At 39.6% G+C, this 23,297-nt stretch overlaps 1 protein-coding gene across 3 annotated transcripts in view; it reads right to left on the minus strand.

Moving 5' to 3' along the window:
• NEK7 (NIMA related kinase 7) overlaps positions 1-23,297 on the minus strand; it is a 227,890-nt gene that overhangs the window by 146,986 nt on the left and 57,607 nt on the right. For 2 of the 3 annotated variants that reach the window (XM_029617703.1, XM_029617704.1), the window contains exons 3-4: positions 8,490-8,630; positions 959-1,021 (exon numbers count right to left, since the gene is read on the minus strand). In XM_029617703.1, coding sequence (XP_029473563.1) covers positions 959-1,021; positions 8,490-8,630 — 204 coding nt within the window. The remainder of the gene's footprint in view (positions 1-958; positions 1,022-8,489; positions 8,631-23,297) is intronic. The other variant, XM_029617705.1, reaches the window with a different exon arrangement.

The following is a 23,297-nucleotide window of genomic DNA, read 5'->3' on the forward strand; positions in this document are numbered from 1 at the left end:
TCCACCGCCCTTGGGCGGTTAGCTCTTCGCAGTGTGCTCCCCACCCGTGTAGACTGGCATCTGTGGTGAGCAGGGTCCAGGTCCACAGCACACTGAAAGACGATTTCAATGTGTTATCCACTATGACGCCTAGATCTCTTTCTTGGGTAGTAGCACCTAATATGGAACCTAACATTGTGTAACTATAGCATGGGTTATTTTTCCCTATATGCATCACCTTGCACTTGTCCACATTAAATTTCATCTGCCATTTTGATCCCCAGTTTTCCAGCCTCACAAGGTCTTCCTGCAATTTATCACAATCTGCTTGTGATTTAACTACTCTGAATAATTTTGTATCATCTGCAAATTTGATTACCTCACTTGTATTTCTTTCCAGATCATTTATAAATATATTGAAAAGTAAGGGTCCCAATACAGATCCCTGAGGCACTCCACTGCCCACACCCTTCCACTGAGAAAATTGTCCATTTAATCCTACTCTGTTTCCTGTCTTTTAGCCAGTTTGTATTCCACAAAAGGACATCACCACCTATCCCATGACATTTTATTTTTCCAGAAGCCTCTCATGAGAAACTGTCAAATGCCTTCTGAAAATCCAAGCACACTACATCTACAGGTTCACCTTTATCCACATTCATTTCCTACTGTACCTCCCACTCTCACCCCAGGAAACTTACTACCAATCAAGTGACTTAAACAAATCCTATTGTTTAAATGTATTATGGAAGAGAGGACAGAGACCATGTGATAACTGTATAGGAAGATTTAGGTTAGCACACCCATACTAACCTGATAAATTCTAATCTTCTATTTGGATCAGAAGGTACATAGTGGTTTTCTTTTGCATAATTCAGCACATACAAAAATATTATGCACAGGAGTAAATCTCAAAGGAGCAAATCTAAATATGCCCCAAGTTGGCCTGTGAATCTTCTTTATAGTTTAACAGCATTACCTTGAGAAGATCTATTTCCTTGATGCAATCCGCCCGGGCTTTGGCATCCATTAGATCAAAGATCTGTACACAAAATGAAAAAAAGCAGTGTTATGACTTTGAACCTACTTTCCTAAATTTTCAAAACACTGACATGCAAATCAGATTTAAAAAACTTAAGTTATACAATAAGAACGTGAGGTGGTGCATAGTAAAGTTGGTATGAAAATAGTCAAATAACCAACCCTTATTCCTTTTATTTTTAAAAATATCTTTTTGCGATAGAGAAATGGATGAGTCATACTAAATTTGCCTTACATTTTGAAAAGACCAAAGTGATGGTTTTGCAACGATCAAATAACACCAAAGTAGCATCCTGTTTTCAGAGATTCCTATAGTCACACATTCTAAAAGCTTAAGAGTGATACTTGATAAGGATCTTTGGATGCAAAATAAAATCAAGACAGCGATTAAATCTGGTTATTTTAAATTGTTTGTTGAGGCCTCTGAAAATATTACTAGGCCATTTTGAATTTCAATCTATGTTACAGATGCTAGTTTTACCTGGTTGATTTTAATTTGCTCTTTATTTGTTTTACAAGCATCTGTGTTGCAGGTTTTTCAAGATGCACCAGAATTCAGTTGTGCATTTAATATCAGGGTTTGATAGGAGAACCCAAAGTACTCGTCCTAAAAATGTTGCACCGATTTCTAGTTAGATGGCAATTTCATTATAAAGTTGCCCTTGTACATAAAATGCTTGGTACTCTAACATGAATAAACTCCAATTTACAAATTTAATAGGAATGTGTGTTTGTTTAGTTTCCATTAATGCATGCTAACTTTCAATTAGTTTACACTAAAAATTAAAACCCACAAACTAGAGTAGGAAAAATTAAAAAAAAAAAAAAAAACGAAACTAACTTTTTAGCTGCACTAAAATTTACAATCCCACAAGAGCTCTGAGGTCACTGTACAGAAGGCTACTGAACATCCCTTCAGTCTGCTGTGCTCTTTTAACTGAAACCCTGGAGATTGCCTTTTCAGTGCCAGATCTAATCTTGTGGAACTTGCTAACGGAAGCGGTACGTTTGACTACTTGTACAAAAACATTCAAAAAACTGCTGAAACCTTGTTTGTTTCAAATTGCTTATTGATAATATTTAACCAGTAGATGGGCAGTAGCAGGAGTACTAGTCTGGGCTTCAGAGTAAGTTTTGTTATTTGTTACATTTTTATTGTTTGTGCACATTTTATTATGTGCGCCACCTAAAGCTATGGTCATAGGCAGCCTATAAATGCTTAAATCAAAATACAAGACAAACTCATGCTTAATTTAAGACTTCTATTATTTCAGTGGCTGGACAATCTCGTCAAACTAGATCACAGTGGTTAATTCAGTTGAAAGTATTGCATGTAATTTTAGAAGTTTGCAAGGGAGCATTTAATAATCCCAGTTGTACAGTTAATTAAACTCTTGCCAAATATTTCTGTGACATTCTCCATTTCAGCCGAGTATAATATTTCATACTTCCTAAAGAGCTCACTGATCTCAGTCAACATTTCCACCTTATTGGAACTATTTTTTAAACCCATGACATAGGCTGAATTGGATTTCCCTTTGATCAGATTTGCAAGCATTTTTCCTGCTTTATCACCAGAGACTGCTGTTTGGCCTATTACAAATGCTTCTGGGGTTATAAAGCTCATTTTTAGAAATTCTTTTGATAAAATTAAATTAAAAATCACAATTAAAACTGTGTAGGGGATTCATCACAGAAAAATATTTTATAAAAGGGTTTTTTTTCTGGGGACAGAGAGAAGGATTGAAGGAGAGAGGAGCTCCAGTGGACTTCCGGGGGTGCAGGGCTCATCGGCCCCGACGGCGATCAGCTGGCGTGAGTGACACTAATTTCCTGTGACTGAAGAGAGCCCTTTAAATCCGCCCCTTTGCGGCACGTGCCGCCGCCGCCGGCAGGGCACGCAGCTTTGTTCAAACTCTGTCAAACTACTATCAAGCTAAGGTACTGTCTATCTAAATATATTTCTTCTTGATTATTAATCTCTTCTCTCCTCCAAAGCCCTTAAAGGACATGATGCTGACCTAAATACGTACTGAGTAGCAAATCTGGGCTCCATGGTGGTTTGCTTTTTTTTGCTTTTTTTTTTTTTTTTTTTTTTTTTAAATAATGCCTCATACCGCCAGGAAACAGAGCTAAGGAGTGATTAGACCCTGCTAACCCTCCAATCTGTTTTAGGGCCTATGGATGCCCATGTGCAATGGGGGTATAAATCTGATGGGTCGCTAGTGGGAGAAGTGGACGGAGGTTTTCAAGCGTTCACCCCACCAGACCACTCAACATCATTGTCCCCGATTTATAGGGAACCACCGACCAATCCGGCACTCTCCCGAATCAGAGAAGTTCTGTCTAAAGCTGCACAAGTGGAAGGCGCATTTGCAGCTCTGGGAACAGGGTCAGTAAGTCCCGAAGAATCCGGAGAAGGACAGCCGAATAAGGCAGCCCTATTTGTAGAAGTAGAAAATCAGGCATTACAGGGAGAAAGTAGTAATGCAGGTGACTGTTTACTAGAAGAATTTAACCCTCCAGTTCTGGTAAGACCTGAATGGATTACATTGGAAACAATATGGGAAGCGATTACTGGACCGTCTATGTCTACACAAATAAACCCTATTGTGATCAAAGTTAAAAAAAATACAAGAAAGACTGATCAATTTGGAAAAATGTAAAAATATAACAAAAGAAATGGAAAAAGTTAAACTGGACATTTGTAAATGGAAACCTCTTCAGGATTCATTAATAGAAAGGTTTTACAAATGAAAGTTGAAAATTTAGAAAATGTTTATAGAAGGAAGAATTTGAGATTAATTTTCCAAAATTGCCTCATATGATACCAAAAGATATATTAAAAAAGTATTTTGTTGAAGTATTAAAAATTTCAGAAGAAATGGTACCTCCAATTGCAAAAGCCTATTATCTAATGCCGTATAAAAAGCAGGAGAATTTGGAATTCTGATCAGGAAGGTAGACAAATAATGGATATTTTATCTTTAAATATGGATTTATCACGTATTTTGGAGACATCTGATACTGAATTGGTTCAGGCAGCAACTTTGATTGTGTCGTTTGTCTTAGAGCGAGACAGAGATTGGATATTAATACTATTCTTCAAATATCATCTAGATGAATTCTTTAAAATTAAAAAAAAGAGTGAGAATATATCCCGATGTGTCAAAAACAAACAAAAAAGGAGGCAACAATTTTTGTTAAGACCAAAAGGTTGTCCAGATTGGGGGAATATTTTTATTAAAATATCCCTGCAAATGCTGCATAAAATATAAAGGTGTATCGTATATTTTTTATTACCCATCTCAATTATCTTTTTTCTTAAGTGATAAAATACCCTTGAAATAAATTTAGGTCTGATTATATATATTCTACATGAAATAGGAATTCCAAGATGTAAAAAATACACAAAAAACCCCATTGCAATTATTGCTATAACATAGTAACATTTTATACTACTATAAGTATTGGCTTGGTTTCCTGTATACTATTTGTGAGATCAGCATTTTAGTATTGTGGGCTACAAAAAAGAAAAGAAGTGTGAAAGGATTTGTGTTAAGAATATAGAATGATGTTATTGGATAAGTAATGGTTATCTTCTTTTCTATCTGTAACAAGATTTTCTTGTAAAGATCTGTTAAAAAAAAGTGTAAGAATTTAAAAATAAAAAAGGTTTTTCTGACTCATGATTTTGCCCAGTCACTAAGTCTTGAGATCTCAGACATAGCATCTGAAGTCTTTTCCTCCTAAACAAAAAAACAAAAAAAAAAGTTTTTGATGGTGTGGTCAAGATTTGGGTGCAATTTTTTCATCAAATATAGATACAATTGTTGAGGCAGGCTGGTGCAACACGGATTATCCTTGCCTTGTCCCAGAAGACCTTCTAGATAGTCTTGGTGATTAGAGGAATTGTTATTTACATAGAGAGAAGACCCACATCCCAACTAAGCCAAAAAACATGGGTGCTGATATGTAGCTGCTCAGATGTATGAAACAGAACGTCAACCATCTTATTGCCTTCTAAGGTGAACAAGTCAATAATAGACTTTCCCCAACAACTGAAAAAATTGTCTGCTCTTTTTTGGTTCAAGGACTTGTGCGACAGCAATAGTCTGCTGAGGGAGTCTATTAACATTCTGGATTCCTGGAAAGTAGATTGCCTGGAGATAGGCATTGTAATGCAGTGCCCATGACCAGATTCAGATGGCCTCCAAGCAAAAAGGAGGTGCAATAGTCCGTAGCTCCCTGTTTACTTAGAACATGGCCACTTGTTTGATCATCTGGTTTCCCCAGAGGTGAGAAAGCCATCACAAATAAGTAAATGGCTCACAGCTCCAGGTGGTTGATTTGCAGATTACTCACTACAATTCTTGGGGCAATGTCACAACAGTGCGTTCCCCAACCCTTTAAAGAGGTATAGTAAGAAAGTCACTTGATGCAGTAGGGCACATAGTGAGACCCACCTGTAGAATTTCTGGCTCTCTCCTTCAGAAGTGATGTCCTCATCCTGGAGGTCACAGATATTTGGCAGGATAATAGTTGACAAAGCTGATACCACTGGTTTTGGAGACCCCACTGAAGATCCCACATGAACAGGAGAGTGAAGTCACCTATTATACCACAGCCTCCATGTAGCAGAGAATGACCAGGAATGATCTTGCTGACATTTGGTCCTGCTGAATTAATGCCCTTTCAAGACTCTTCAACAAATCTTCTCCTGAAGCAAGTCTATCCAAGCCTCTATGAACTCAATTCTGAATCAGAACCAGATTTAGCTTGACAAAGTTGACCAGGAACTGGAGAAGCCGAATGGGCTTAGCGAGTGACTCCAGAACTCGTGCCTGAGATGGACCAATCACAAACCAATTTTCCAGAAATAGAATTCATAGATTCCCTGCTGACAAAGCTGTGCAGGCACAACTGTGAGACATTTTGTGAACATCCTCAGAGGTCAAAAGGGACACCTTGTATTGGTAATGCACACATTTCACCAGGAACCTGAAGAGCTTCCAATTGGCAGAATGAATGACAATCTGTTCCTAAACTGCTTTCAGATTCAGAGCATATATCCAATCCCTCAGTTGAATTTAAAAGACTGGCTGGAAGGTGTTCATCTTGAACCTCTCCTGAACCTGCAATTTATTCAATCTCATAAATCCAGTATAAGCCTTAATTCCCCTGACTTCTTGGGGGACATTTGAGAATAGAATAGAATCGCACCAAAGCCTGAGGTTTACCTGATGGCACATTTCTTAGAGCCTCTATCTTTCATGTTCAATTCTGCTGCACCATAGGGAACAAACCACTGTTGTAGCAGTTGGAGGAGTCACAGTCCACTCTGATAGCAGATAGGAATGTGCATCCATGATGGACATCCAGCGCCCACAGATACAGGCCTTAAAGTTGCTTACCACAGGCTTCTTGGTCTTGGATTTCTCCATGCTCTGACATCTACTACTTCAATTTTTAATTTAAAAGCTCTCTGTTTGACAGGCTGCTAAGGCAGCAGCAGAAAGTGAAAGATTTTAAGTGATTTTGACTCACACCTCATTACCTTCCTCCTCACCTGGACCTTTAACCACTTCCCCCCTGCCCTCCCTCGCCCCTTTCGGTTGCCTCCTCTGCCCCTTATCCAAAGGAACTGTTATGCCTGAACTGCTTATTTATATTTCCTGCTAAATCAGCACCCTATGTTAATCAATTGTTTTCTATTTTACATTACCTCTCTAGTTGAGTTACGTTAAACTAATTCTCTCTCTCTTAACGGCCCTGAATGTTACTCCCTGTTTATTGTAACTTTCTTTCTTCTAGTTAAATGGTTTCCCCCTGGTTCTACTGTAAACCATAAGAACATAAGAAAATGCCATACTGGGTCAGACCAAGGGTCCATCAAGCCCAGCATCCTGCTTCCAACAGTGGCCAATCCAGGCCACAAGAACCTGGCAAGTACCCAAAAACTAAGTCTATTCCTTGTTACCATTGCTAATGGCAGTGGCTATTCTCTAGGTGAACTTAATAGCAGGTAATGGACTTCTCCTCCAAGAACTTATCCAATCCTTTTTTAAACACAGCTATACTAACTGCACTAACCACATCCTCTGGCAACAAATTCCAGAGTTTAATTGTGCGTTGAGTAAAAAAGAACTTTCTCCGATTAGTTTTAAATGTGCCCCATGCTAACTTCATGGAGTGCCCCCTAGTCTTTCTACTATCCGAAAGAGTAAATAACCGATTCACATCTACCCATTCTAGACCTCTCATGATTTTAAACACCTCTATCATATCCCCCCTCAGCTGTCTCTTCTCCAAGCTGAAAAGTCCTAACCACTTTAGTCTTTCCTCATAGGGGAGTTGTTCCATTCCCCTTATCATTTTGGTAGCCCTTCTCTGTATCTTCTCCATCGCAATTATATTTTTTGAGATGTGGCGACCAGAATTGTACACAGTATTCAAGGTGCGGTCTCACCATGGAGCGATACAGAGGCATTATGACATTTTCCGTTTTATTCACCATTCCCTTTCTAATAATTCCCAACATTCTGTTTGCTTTTTTGACTGCCGCAGCACACTGAACCGATTTCAATGTGTTATCCACTATGACACCTAGATCTCTTTCTTGGGTTGTAGCACCTAATATGGAACCCAACAGTGTAATTATAGCATGGGTTATTTTTCCTATATGCATCACCTTGCACTTATCCACATTAAATTTCATCTGCCATTTGGATGCCCAATTTTTCAGTCTCACAAGGTCTTCCTGCAATTTATCACAATCTTGCGGTAAATTAAGTCGGCATAGTGAGGGCCCTTTGCCCACACTATGTCACTGGGACCGACCAATCGGTCCCAGTGACATAGTGAGGGCAAAGGGCCGTCGGCGCCATTTTGATTACTGGCAGCCGACGGCCCACGCCCTGGAGATCGTTCCCGGACCGCTCCTGGACCCCCGCTGGACCACCAGGGACGTTTGGCAGATCTTGGGGGGGGTCAGGAGGGTGGGGGGTTGCGGTAAATTAAGTCGGCAGGTATGGGGGGGTCAGGAGGGGGGGTTGCGGTAAATTAAGTCGGCAGGTCTTGGGGGAGTCAGGAGGGTGGGGGGTTGTTAATTTAAAGGGTTGGGATGGGGGTTTTTTTTTTTGGGGGGGGGAGGGGATCCCAGAGAAAGAAATGTTTTCTGATCTGGGGAGTGGACCGAAATGGCCCTCCCCAGACCCGAAAACAAAATGGGGAGGAAAAAAAAAAGCTATGCACTCCCCTAATTTGCTCCATAAGACGCCCAGACGCAGAGCCGGTTTAGCACAATTTTTTTTTTTTTTTTTTAATTTTACCCCTCTGAATCCTAGGTGCGTCTTATGGAGTGAAAAATACGGTAATTTCAATAGAGAAAACAAGGTCAACTTTAGAATATAGTCAATGCAAGTTTTATTTTTGGTTTGTTTTTTTTCGGGGGTTTTTAACACTCTTACCTGCACCTTTTTTAGTGCAACCGGCACCCGGTCCAGCAGGCAAGTTGCTCTATATACTTCACTAAACTGTCCACGACCAATTTTCTTCTCAATTTGGAAATTGGCTAACGTATTATAGCCCATGTCAGGTCGCAAAGCCTTCTGCAATTAAGAAATTAAGAATTTTGGATCCAGTTTACCATCTTACCATGCAAAACTTTTTTTTTTTTTTTTTTAATATCATATACATTACATTTAAAACTAGAAATAAAAAAATTTTACTAAACAATCTATAAATCCATTTTTGTCTAACCAGGCTCACATAGTTCAATGTTGATAAAACAGTTGAGAAAAAAAAATAGATTTTAAGTAGTAAATCAGTTTGTAACAAATGCATACACTTAACTGAAATTCAAATTATAGCAATGTCATATTAAAATGTTTGACTATACAATAGAAAAGAACTGAAAGTTTCAAAAAGTTTCAAACAAGTGTAATATGTATTTAAAATACTTTTATTCCACACCTTCCATATACAAAATTTGTCCAGGGTTTATCACAAATACATACATAAAATGTACACTTCTACTTTTACAGTCTGGTTTCACTCAAATCACAAAACCAGAAGAGATTGAAAGGAAGCTCAGAAGATCAACTAATCCAGTGATAATCACTTACAGGCCTTGAAGGCCATAAGCTGGTCAGATATTCAGAATATTCCTAAAGAATATGCATGAAGTAGATTTGCATACAATTTATGCAGTGTGCATGCAAGTCTCATATGCATATTCATTAGGGATATCCTGAAAACATGACTTATTTGCAGTTCTTTAGGAATGAACGTGAATACTATTGATCTAGTCCATTTCCAGCCTCCAAATTGGATATTCTATACTTCTCACAGCCTGTTCTTAAAAACTTCCAATGGCAGAGTTCCTAACTACTATAATTATTTTAAGATTACTACAGAGAATGAATGAAGGGGTTATTGGATAGCAAATAAAGAACTCCAACTTATCTTCTAAAGTCTTATCTAGGCTTCTAGAAAGGTTCTCTTACCATAAATGTTTTCAGTAGATAGGATTAACCATGTGGACGATATCATCCAGTGGCACAGAACAGCTCTCTTTCTCCAAGCTAGTAGACCTTTGACTCTTCTGAGCATGTGTGGGAATTCCAGCTAAGGTGTTGCCTCTTAAGCCCGCCCCCCCCCCCAGTCAATTTGAAAGCTAAATCTAGCTATGTAGCCTCTTCAGGGAGGATAGGTGGCTTTAGCATGGCTAATTCATCCAGCTATCTACAGAAAACACCGTTTAAGCAAACTTTTTTCCCCGCTAATAAGCAGGGCTGAATTAGCCATGACATGTGGGGAATCCCAAGCTGAGGGTTGCAGTGGAGAGTTCACTGGGGGGGGGGGGGGGGGGGGGACAACCTGGACCCCACTTTACAGAGTGGACTGTTTGAAAGAGTGTCCAAACTGATGTGTACTGACAACCATATTACAGCTGTTCAGATATCTTCAATAGGTACAGCTCAGAGAAGCTACTGATACAGCCATGGCTCTCACTTGAGCCTCGAAAACAGTCCGTGATCTGAATGACTGCTAAGGCACAAATATCTTACAGAGACTGCCAGCCAACTGGACAATGTACATTTGCCCATTATGCCATGCCATATCAGTTAGGATCGAAGGACAAAGTTGCAAAGCCCCAATGATGTGGCAGACCTGTTGAAATAAGCCAAGGCCTTTTTACAGTTTAAGGTGTGGAAGGCTTTTTCACTTCCATGGTCTTGGAAAAAAAAAAAGCAAGCATATCTTGATTAATATGGAAAGATGCTACTTTTTGTAGAAATTTTGGGTGGGTGCGGAGCACTACCCTATTGTGAAAGAACTGAAAATAGGGCGAGTAATGACCTAGAACTTGAAGTTCACTGACCCTTCTGGCTGATGTTATTGCTATCAGGAATACTACTTTCCATGTCAGAAACGTGAGAGAAGTCAACGCCAATAGGCAAAATGGTGGTTTTATGAGTTGTGTCAAAACCACATTGAGATCCCTTGGAACAGGACGTTTTGTGCTGGTGATTTAATTTCTACAAACCTCTCTCAAGTTTTGAACACAAACTGATTAGTTGAGATAGTAAACCTATCAATTTAAGTATGGCATTCAGATATACTCTGACAATGTGCTGAGTCCTGAAGCAGAAAGATAGCAAATAGTCATGTAACAGTTCACATCCCGTTTCAGGGATCCATAAAAGAACCTCTGCAACGCTGGGAATCCTGCCTCGCCACCATAAGCGCCTCACTATCCAAACTCCATCTAGCTCTAAACTCGTCAAAAACAGAATTACTCGTCATTTCTAAGCAGCCTGAACGTTTCACTCTCCCCATGCGACAGAACACTCCCCAAAATACAACCACAGCCACCCCTCAGACCCAGGTTGTAAGAGATCTGGGCGTCTACATAGACCAACACCTAAGTTTCAAACCCCACATCAAAAACCTACTAAAGGGGGGTTTCTATAAACTTAACATCTTAAAAAAACTCAAGCCCCTCCTCCACACCCACGATTTCCGCACAGTCGTACAGACCACAATGCTCACAAAACTAGACTATTGCAATTCCCTATTGCTAGGACTCCCCGCCACCACCATCAAACCCCTCCAAATTCTGCAAAACTCCATGGCTAGAATCATAACAGGCACACAAAAAAGGGAACACATCACCCCCATACTAAAAGACCTACATTGGTTACCCATCTCCTTCCGCTCTCAATACAAAACCCTCACCATCCTTCACAATTCCCTACACAAACACAATCACACCTGGCTCGACGAAATGCCTCGTTACCGGTCATCTGACCGACCCACAAGAACAACCCATGCAGGTACTCTACACACCCCATCCCTAAAGGCAGCACATTCTACTCACACCAGAGAGAGAGCCTTCTCCATCGCTGCCCCCACCCTCTGGAACTCCCTCCCCACCCTCCTACGCCAAGAGACATCCCTGCAAATTTTCAAGAAAGGAGTCAAAACATGGCTATTCCGACAGGCCTATCCCGACACAAACCAAACTTAATTTCTCCCCAGCCCCATCTGTTCGAATTTCCCCCTCCCCATCCTAAGTTTCCCCCCGCCCCTCCCATGGATACCCTAGAAGAAACAACATTCGCCCTACGGCTTAATTTAATTTATTTTTTGATCAGGATCGGTTAATGTGTACTTTTGTAAGAAATAGTATGTTGTTCCAAGATTACATTGTTATGGTTTTACTTTATTTTATTCTTTAGACATCGTTTTGTTTTAATGTTTTATTGTATCGCCCATCTGAGTTCTTTGTAAACCGGCATGATGTGCTGCACGAATGTCGGTAAATAAAAGTTAATAAATAAATAAATAAATAAAAAAAAAATAAATGAGAATGGGTACAAGGAACTTTTGCTGACACCAGGTAGGCTCTCTTCATTGATGGCTTTCTTGTGGATACTAGGATGTTCTCCACTTCCCTTGGTAAGGACAGTCTGGTAATTGAGCACTCAACATCCAAGCCATCAGACTGAGGAATGGAAGGTTTGGATGAAAGATGTCTCTCCCCCCCCCCCTTGGGTTATTAAAGAAGGTTCTGATCCCAGATGGATTGGAGGATTGCTAGATAGCTGCACTATCATGCTGTAGCTATGAAAATCAGTTGGCCCTGGTCTTTGAAAAGAAGTTTTGCACCAGAAAAGCATATGTGAAATATTTATTCCAGTTAAGCAGGAAAGCATTCTGTGCTATTCTGAGTTTGCTGGGAAGAACAAAGCAAAACTTTCCAAGTTTGAGTTTTTTTTGTTTTTCTGCAAACAGATCAATCGCTGGAAGACATCATAGACTGAATGACTTGTTAGCTGTTGATTACCTCAGAGACCATTTGAGTGCTTGAAGGACTAACATGTTGGAAACCCATGGAAGGTAACTAGCTTGCATTGTGGTTTGTTTCAATTCGAATTCCAGTAACTAACATTTCTAGGCAAGAGTACATGAACCTCTGCTTCCTTGCTTGTTTATGCAGAATATGGCAACTTGGTTGTCTGAAAGAGGATACTCTTCCCCTTGAGCAATTGAGTAAAAGTTAAGAGTATCTGATAACTCAGTTCCAGGAGATTTATTTGAAATGGTTTTCCTTGGATTGACCAAGTTACTTGAGTCTGAAAGGGGCCTGCATGGGCTCCCTTCTCTAGTTGCAGTATCATTTGCCAATATCACTGGGTGAGGGATGAGACGCAATGGTGTGCCGCCTTGAAGAATGGAAGGTTGTAGCCACCAGTATAGATCCCATTTCATATCTATCAAAATCTATACTTTTCTAGTCAATTGTGGAGTCTGCTGGTCCCACTGTGATCAAAGCCTTCACTGGATATAGATGTTATATATGAATATGAGTAAGAGAAACTATGTAGATCACTGTTGCCATGTGACCCAGACCAACCATCACATCTCTGCCTTTGAACTCATGTGTATAGCAGTTTGTGTACAAGTAACCTGGGAGCAGTTACTCAATCTGAGGGAAGGAAAACTTCCTCCAAAGAATCTAACTACACACCAATTAATTTGATCTTTTTGAACTTTTAGAAACACCAGGAATAGAATCTGTTTGCAAGGAGGCTAGCACATCTTCCTGAGAATTTTGTCACCAGCCAGGCATCCAGGTAAGGAAAGCCTTGAATGCCTTGTCATAGATATGCAGCTACTACAGATAGTCACTTCATGAAAACTCTTTGTACTCACTGACAGGCCAAAGAGGAGCACTTTATACTGATAATAGGAGGACTTCACTACAAAGGAACTGCTAGTAGGAAGGATGGATGGGAATATGAGCATAACCATTTTTGAGATCCAGAATTCATATTCATGCCCCCTCTCTAGATGGAGAATTTTGAGAAATTCAAAACTAGAGTACTTGCTCAGGCTTCGTAAATTTCATACCTCATGCATCAGATTTTTTGGAAGATTGATAAGTAGGAGTACAACCTTTGGCCAAATAGATGTGAAGGAATTGGCATGGTTGCATCGAGTGAGACTGATACAGACTGAAGGCTCAACAATGACAGAGTGAAAGAAGCTGAGGGAATCGCAAATAATATCTGGATTCCATGATCTTAAGATCAGCAATCTTTTGTGATCTTGCATCACTCCTCCAGGTAATGCTGGATTCACCTTCCTCCAGGAGAGGTTGATTGCTGGGTTTGGATGGTGGTCAAAAAGACCTGTTGCATGGCTTTGGGTTGATGCTCCCACTGTCTGGGACAACACAAAAAAAAAAAAGTTATTGGTGTTGTGGAAGTAGAGGAGACATCTGGTAATGGTGGAACTGATGGAAGAGGCATCTCTGGAAATAGGGTCTTTTATAAGAGTCCTCTGCTGAGAGGGGACTGGACCGCTATGTTTTGTTCTTTAATTTGTACTGTTTCCAAGAGCTCTCTCTCTAAAGGAGGTTGTCATAGAGGCAAGGAACATACAACAACTATTCATGATCAGGAAAGCTACTGGTTCTCAAACAGGCCATGCAACAAGCTCTTAGGGAAACTAAAGAAGTATTAAACACTTCCTAGAGAGAACAAATAAGATGGCATATATATTTTTCAGCATCCAAAAGTGGTGGAGAATATGCAATTCCAGTTTCTCTAGCCAGAAGAAAAAGGTTTCACAGGTTTTGTATACAATCATGTAAGTTTTGTACCATATAGAATTGATGGGTAGAAATCCTTGCATTTTGCACTGAGCATTGAAACATCTTTTTGCCCAAAATTGTCTAGGAGTCTGGGATCCTTCCCTGGTGATATATTTGAATGTATCCTCATTTTCTTCACTTTCTTTAAAGCCAATTGTACCACCACTGATTGATGGGGTAGCTGCAGAACTCCAACCCCTAGAGTTTTGCACTCTAAGGTCAAGTTTCCTTGCTACTGGGATGCAGGTAATCTTATTTTCCCATTTTCTCCTTTATAATTCTTGCAAGATCTAATGGACCAGAAGAGCTGTTTGCTCTGCTGGTATTTCCAAAATTTGGAAGAAACCCAAAACATTTGTGCGAGGGTCTTTGTCCTTATGGATATTTACTCATACGGCTTTTCCCAATGTGTCCAGAAACTTGGAATAGGAAAGATCTTCCAGGGGAGATGAGTATTCTGAAGTTCTAGAAGGGGATTGGAGGATATCCTCACTGAACTTCTTCAGAGCCTGAAGGTGAGGGAACAATTCAGGAATCCAACAAAGATGGCAGCTGTGTAGGGGTCAATCGCCTCAGAGGGTTGTATTCCTGGTGAATCTCCTCTAAATGGCTAGAATCTGCTACAAGAGAAAAATGTGGGCTAGAAACCCTTTGTGGAGGCTCTGACGACATACCCATATAAACTGGAGATAGCAGGACTCTTTGGAGGAGAAGCAAAGATGATATTTTGGAAAGGAAAGATTTAACTGTACTCTCATCCTTAGCCATGAAAGAGGTAAAGAAATTCACTAATTCCACTACTTGGTCAAGTGACTGAATGCCCTTTGACTTGGCATAGTTGTTGGAACATTCTCTTCAGAAATTAGGATCAGTACGTAAGTCTTCCAGACTCTGCAAAATTTTAGTGGAGACCGGTTAGAAATGAGATGCACTAGAAGGCAAATGGGATCTGGTGTTAAGTCATAATCTTTGGTCCAGTAATTTGATATTGTTCTGGTAATTGGTTGAGGCAGACTAATCATATCCTCTTCTATTCCAGTTAGACTGATTTGGCCTATGCATAACTGGCGAAAGATGAGTGGCCTAATGTGTCAATGCTTCCAAAGGCAATGAGGAATAATGTTCCAAAGGTCAGTGCTTGGAAGACATTTGCTAGATGGTGCCAAGTGCTTTTGTATCAACAGCACTGGTTCACTCAAGCTCCTATGTTTTTTCAGTGTGGAATGCTTAGAGTAGTCCAAGGAGCAGCGCCTCTCTTCAGTGGATGCCAACTGCATTTACTTGATCAAGGATTCAATCTGTTCAGCCAACAGGGAGATATTTTGGAGGTGCTGCTGCTCCATCTATAATGGACATTATAACAAGAAAAAGAGAGAAGTTCATGTCTGTACTGGTACCCTAACAACAACAACAACAACAAAAACTGGGAGGGGGGGGGGGGGGATCACAAGGCTATGCTCAAGCAGGAATTCCTGCATATGTTCAGGAGGGCAAGAGCTCTTCTAGCTGGGAGAAAGATCCATTTGATGTTGCCAGATGACATCACCCATATCATGGCTAATTCAGTCTAAGTATTAACAGAATATCTGTCACATTCCCCACAGTCTTCTTGAAGGCTGGGGCTCAAACATGGAAAGCTTCGAGAGAATTTTATGCAACGCAGAAATTTACCCTTAACTTGTAGAATTTGTGAGACCACCCACAGGTCAACAAGAGTGAAAAAGGCCAAGATATTCTTGCTTTCTCCCCCCATCCCAACCTATTCCCCACCAGTCCTTCCCACCTTGTTCCACATTTGTAGTCTCTCCTGCACTACCCTTAAACTGGCTGATAACTTCTGGCACTGGATGACTCAGTATGAGACACGCTGTGTGCCTGTACTCCTTATCCTGGTCTAGCATGCTTATGTTGCAATCTCAGTTTCTCAAAACTAGAGCAAGCGCACAGGCACAACAGTGCTCCAGCTCACAGACAGCTGCATGGTGCTGAAAGCATCAGCTGTTCCAGGGGTAGCATGAGAGAGACTGCAAACAGAGCAGCAAGGTGAGGGGGCAGATTGAGGAGAAAAGGACTGGCAAGGACAAGCTGGGGATGCAGCATGTGGAGCATGGAGAGAGTGATCCCACTGTTATGGTTTAAGGCTTCTCAATTTTGTTGCTTTTAATCTAGCAATCTGCAGAGCCTCAGAGGAGCTCTTAGTTGCCTACAACACAACTGATGGCATTTGTAGCAACAATCACAGACACTGCTGTGCTGCCACAAGTATAGTCAGCTCCAATAAGTTGACACTGCTTGCAGCTCAGGAGTTCCTCTTGGGTTCTGCAGATTCCCAAATTAAAATCCTCCAACAGAAGACCTTGTTATGGTGTACTATTAGAGTAATCCTGGGAGAACTTTACACCAAAGTCCTGTCTGCCAACATTCTTCTCTGTATTGTAGTTTTAGTTATTTCTTAAAACAGAACATGATCACACAGTCTTGAAGAAAAGATTATGCAAAAAACTTTGCAGAATTTTAAAATATTGCACACAATTTTTATATATATAGATTGCAACTGACAAGGCAATTCACATTATTCAACAAAAACCAATGCATAAAGTAGTCATACATAAAGCACAACCAATTTGTAAATAAATTACAAAAATACATAATACAACTAAGACAATATTAGACATGAATTAGTATTTAAATACAACCATATTCATCTCTTTACAACATCCTAAAGTCCAAGGGACATTAACTCAATATAGATATTAAAACAAAAAACACATTTCTCATTTTTTGTGCAGTTTCCTTAGTAGCGTACTACAACAATGCCTTGACAATGCTAGCAGAGAAAGATTGCTTTTTGTCTTCTGTCATATACCTATTAAAAAAACACAACAGATACCAGACCGGAGTGTATTATATATAGATTAGTTGTAGTCTCCCATAAACCTCAGATCTTTCTGCAATAGTAAACCAGTCATACCCTATTTTATATTTAGGGCACGTAAATAAAAGAATATAAGTCAATGTATATAATCATGCAATAATGAAAAAATACGCAGTAAACTAATGTATACAATACTAATTTAAAGTACATACTGAGAAAGAAAAATAGTGGGACATTACATCACTGCATCACAAAACAGAGGGTCAAAAAAAACCTCAGTGAATCAGTGTCAAAGGGTCAAAACAAAATTAAAAAAAAAAAAAAGAATACACTGATGCAGTGGTATTGACTTCTAGAGTGCCTGACTCATGCAAAAGCTAAAATGAAGCTAAAATGTAAAAACCTGCTTATGTTAAAGTTCAAAGAGGAGATGTTTGACAATTCTAAATTTATCTGAGATAGTCCAGCATTTTAAAAAGACGGATTAAAGTACATTTCTGCATTTTAAATAGCCTCTCATAGTATCTACTCCAGAACATTATGTACAAAATCTTACCAAGCTAATTTTGAGGTTCAGGTATCTATGTTCTAATATGCAAACCTAAGAAAATAACACTAGATGACAGGAGGTAAAGATCAATTGGCTTGTCCAGTCTGTTCAGTTGTCTGGGCTACATTTCTAATAGTTCAGTTGCCAGCTGTAGAGCAGTTCCCCTATGAGGAAAGACTAGAGGTTAGGGCTGTTCAGCTTGGAGAAGAGACGGCGGGCGGGGGATTATGATAGTGGTCTTTAAAATCATGAGAGGTCTAGAACGGGTAAATGTGAATCTGTTATTTACTCTTTTGGATAATAGAAGGACAAGGGGGCACTCCATGAAGTTAGCATATAGCACATTTAAAACTAATGGGAGAAAATTCTCACTCAACGCACAAATAAACTCTGGAATTTGTTGCCAGGGGATGTGGTTAGTGCAGTTAGTGAAGTTTAGTTTTAAAATGGTTTGGATAAGTTCTTGGAGCAGTCCATTACCTGCAATTAATCAAGTGACTTAGAAAATAGCCACTGCTATTACTGGCATCAGTAGCATGGGATATACTTAGTTTTTGGGTATTTGCCAGGTACTCATAGCCTGGATTGGCCACTGTTGGAAACAAGATGCTGGGCTTGGACCCTTGGTCTGACCCAGTATGGCAGTTTCTTAGAAGCTTGATCACTTATCCAAAATCTCGCCTTATTCAGGCCAGCTTTTGTAGTCTTCCTCTTTGGCTCTTTACCATCATGGTTAGACAACCTTACAAGTTTCCACAGTTAATCTAACACCAGCCATGTTTCACCAAATTTTATGATAAACTAGATGCATCAAAAATTAGTGAAGTTACTGCCTCACACCTAGTTCCCTGGGTCCCACGACATTATTGAATGGTAACAGGTCAACCTGTCATCAATCTAATTGGTTTCTGAGAAACTGTGGATGGCAGAGTATAACCTGGCTATCCTATAGCCTAAGATATACAAGGTCATATTTTCTTTTAGCAATCTCTTCCCCCCCCCCACAATCACCTCACTCCTAGTCTCTGCATTTGGCATGAAGGGGTGAGGGATTTTTTTTTACAATACAACCTCCCATCCCAACTCCTACCAATCTATCCCAAGTATGCTTGAATTCTGTCAATACTGGTTTCCACCATATCTGCTGGTAGGTTATTGCAAGCTCATGTTTCTTATAATCTCATCTTTGAAATTAATATTCTAATGGAACAGTCAGTGACATTCCAATAATTAAAGCCTATCATATTTGAATGCTTTTTTAGGTGTTCATATATTTTATTTCATTCAGAAGAATTTTTTTATATATACACAATGTAAACATAACTAACTCATCTAGAAGGATACCACAGCCACATTAAACAGTTTAGCTATACAACATTTTATCATTGGTACCAAATTTTACATAAGGTGCCAAAGGTCATTGATGCTAAAGAATTTATTCATCTACTGCTAAAGTAGTCCGTTTTTACATAGGTTGACGGTTGGTGGGAAACCATGTCATTCATTTCCTCATGTTTATGCCCCATCAAGTAGGTCAGTAAGATGTTGTCGATTGAGAATGCACATGATTGGGCACTGCAGGTATATTAGGAAAAAAAAAGTGTAGAATTTGACTATTTTCTTACATATAACCATATGCAGCTGCAGAGTATCAGGCTGTTAAGAGTTTGGCCAATGACTGTGGCCTACAGTGCAGCTCTTACAACACCAAGCTCTAAAAGAAGCTACATCCTGGCCTGTATATGAACGGGGGATGTGGGAGGAAATAATATTGGAAGCTATGCATGAAACTGAAAAGTGCTAGGTAATGGAGGACAAGAGGCAGCAAACAGCTGAAGTTTAGTCAGTTTATACTAGAGCACAAGAGAAGTATACCTCGTTATCCCTGGGAAAAACAGGAATTAGATCTACTTTATAGGATCTGCCAGGTACTTACAACCTGGATTGGCCACTGTTGGACAGGATGCTAGGCTTGATGGGCCTTGATCTTAGCCAACATGGCAATTATGTTCTTTTCAAAGGCTTGGGATATTTTTTTTCTTCACACTATTGAGCACAAAGGTAGACAGCAACACTGGTCTACTGATACAATGCAACCTGTTGATGGCACAAGTGGTCTCAGAATTAGTTGGACTATGCCGTTTTCCTGTAATTATTCTTTAGGAACATGCTATCTAAATAGGTGCAGAGGACGATCATGATACATCAAGAGTCAAAGCAGACTACATTAGATGTCTTTACATATGAGATATGTTTGAGTGGTGACAATCCCCTCCTATATTTTTTCACCAGTTAGGTTTGAGGTCTCTGATTGGCTGTGACTAATCATTTGGTTTTCATATTTTAGTCTAGTCAAGTTTTGTTTGCAACACTTGAGAAAATTCTCTAGATTCACTTTTGCATTCTCCTTGCAACAGGCACTTCAACGGTACTCCAAAGAGCTGCATACCCACCCAATATTAATATATGAGGTAAAGTAAAAAGCATTTCTAAAATTAAGAGCTCTCACATCCAGCATTTCCTCCATTACTCATTGTTAGACAAAGAATGCAAAATAACGGACCTATCAAATTATAAATAGCAACAAGTTGAAGTGTGCCTAAACACACTGTATACAAACAAAAGAAAACATGGAAAACTCATGCATCATATTTCACAATTATTATAAAGGCAAATTTAAATATCTTAATATAAGCTAAGTACAAACATTTTTTACAATAACGATCCATGTACAAAACTTCACTTGTGCAAAATATCTAAATCACATGACGACACAGACAAAACCTCATGGTGCCACTAAGAGGTAAAAGTCTCATGGTGAAACATCCAAGTGCTACATGAAGGAAACTGAAAAGTGAAACATCTGAGTACTTGAAGAGCAAAAAACTGTAGATACCGGTAAGTGGTTTTCTCAGCTCATAACAATGTTTTAGCAGCAGTGAAGTCCTATAAACCCCAAGGAGCATTTCCTCTCATCTTGTAACATTGTTTTGGAAGTGGAAAGGTTCCTCAAACCCCAAAGGCCTTGTTTAACCATGATAGATTTATATATAAAATTGAGAAAGCCCGTTTGGAAAATAACGTTAGCACAGCATTGTGCACCTTGCTAAAGTGTAGTTCACCTGGTTATTGATTGGTGTCTTTATAAAATCTCAGCATTCCTTCTCCTACTTTCATCTGCTAGGCCTCATACTAGGCACCATGAGGTCCCCCCCCCCAAAGTTTCATGTGATTTAGTTATATTTTTACTCAAGCATACATTCATAGATCATTGTAAAACAAATATATATGTTTTTACTTAGCTTATATTAAATATTTTAATTTGCCTATATGATTGTGAAATACAATACATGAGTTTTGTTGTTATAATCTGTCACAGTCATATGCTTAGTTTAAAAATTTATACTACATGCTAATGTACAGAAAAAGTCTTTTCTTCGGACTGGCAAGATGGGCATGAAGTACTAAGGGCCCCTGATATTGTTTCTGTGTTCTTATCTACCAGAAATAGCTCTGATTTTATTCCTGGGTTCCAATCAGAGGTTTCCAGCAGGTGAGAGCAGCAGAGGATAAGTCAAATAGGTAACTAAATGGCAGAGGACGTACAAACTGTTATAAGCTCTCAGCAATTGAAAGACCAATTTGGCACTAAAAACAGATTTCTTTGCCTTTATGAAGAGAAGGCATTACTTGCAAGGTTTACTGCAGGATCTCCAGTGCCTTTGCTATGTCACAATTCGATCATCTTGCCACATCTCCAAACGGCAATGTGATATCTATATATACAAAGGCTTGCTGGTATAACTTCTATGGATTCACTGAGAAAGTCTAAGTGGCAGAGTGATGTGGGGTTAGGTTTATAAATGGAAACTACCGCTGGGATTCAGAATGGCTCAGAAATAAGTTTAGTGTCTCCTTAAGAAAAATAAAATTCTCCATAAGATTAACAGAATCCCTGAGTGGGCACATCAAGTGAATCTAATGCAATCGGTAATTGTGTTACTGAAGATAGAAATACACTAATCTATTGTCTGTGGTCTTGCAGCAACAAAGCAGCCTTCTGAGATAGTGTTAGGAAGGATAATAAAGCAAAAGATCATTAAATATGTTGAACTATATATATTAGATGTGTTTGGTAAGTACTCAACAGGGAAATATGAGATACTATTCACTCAGAAGGCATGCTTAATTGCTAGAAAATTTATGTTACAGATTAGTATTCCAAATACATTAAATTTCCACCAACTCTGCTTATAGCAATCAAATTACTACTTACCTGATAATTTCCTTTTCTTTAGGACAGTCAGATGAATTCAGAACAAGTGGGTTATACAGTCCTACCAACAGAGGGAGATGAAGTAAACTGACATCGCAGTATATACACCCCAAATGGGAAGATACCCGCAGCCGAATGAGCCGATGCCCCAGCTTCAACCAGTCAGATGCAAATGCTTCGCTGCATCGCATCTGTGAAGCACAAGGAAGCCTCAGTTTTGGCGAAAAAGCGCTTCGATGCAGCATGTGGGCAGACATCCCACGATGCTCTACTCTGAATCGGTATGAGGTGCTTAACAGCTTGCCATAGGGACTTGCCGAAGAGGCCCTCTCTGCCCTCGCTCTCGAGGGAAGTCCCATCTGGGCCCCGGAGCAGACTCAACGACACTTGGTCTGACACAAGCAGCACAGACCCAAGGCAAGTCTTGAGAGGCTTCTAAGAAAACAAAAAAGTCATGGGATAGGAGGCGATGTCCTTTCGTAGATTACAAACTGGTTAAAAGACAGAAAACATAGTTGGATTAAATGGTCAATTTTCTCAGTGGAAAAGGGTAAACAGTGGAGTGCCTCAGGGATCTGTACTTGGACCGGTGCTTTTCAATATATATATATGTATGATCTGGAAAGGAATAAGACGAGTGAGGTTATCAAATTTGTGGATGATACAAAATTATTCATAGTAATTAAATCACAAGCGGATTGTGACATTACAGGAGGATCTTGCAAGACTGGAAGATTGGGCATCCAAATGGCAGATGAAATTTAATGTGGACAAGTGCAAGGTGTTGCATATAAGGAAAAATAACCCTTGCTGTAGTTACACGATGTTAGGTTCCATATTAGTAGCTACCACCCAAGAAAAAAAGATCTAGGCATCATAGGAGAATACTTTAAAATTGTCGGCTCAGTGAGCTGCAGCAGTCAAAAAAGCAAACAGAATGTTAGGAATTATTAGGAAGGGAATGGTTAATAAAACGGAAAATGTCATAATGCCTCTATAAATCGCTCTATGGTGAGACTGCACCTTGAATTCTGTGTACAATTCTGGTCGCCACATCTAAAAAAGAGATAGTTGCGATGGAGAAGGTACAAAGGGCAACCAAAATGATAAAGGGGATGGAACAGCTCACCTATGAGGAAAGGCTGAAGAGGTCAGGGCTGTTCAGTTTGGAGAAGAGAAAGCTGAGGGGGGATATGAAAGAGGTCTAAGATCATGAGAGGTCTTGAACAAGTAGATGTGAATCAGTTATTTACACTTTCGAATAATAGCAGGACTAGGAGGCATTCCATGAAGTTAGCAAGTAGCACATTTAAGACTAATGGGAGAAAATTCTTTTTCACTCAACACACAATAAAGCTCTGGAATTTGTTGCCAGAGGATGTGGTTAGTGCAGTTAGTGTAGCTGGGTTCA

The sequence above is a fragment of the Rhinatrema bivittatum genome, chromosome 10 (assembly GCF_901001135.1).
Source record: "Rhinatrema bivittatum chromosome 10, aRhiBiv1.1, whole genome shotgun sequence".
Classification (NCBI taxonomy): Eukaryota; Metazoa; Chordata; class Amphibia; order Gymnophiona; family Rhinatrematidae; genus Rhinatrema; species Rhinatrema bivittatum.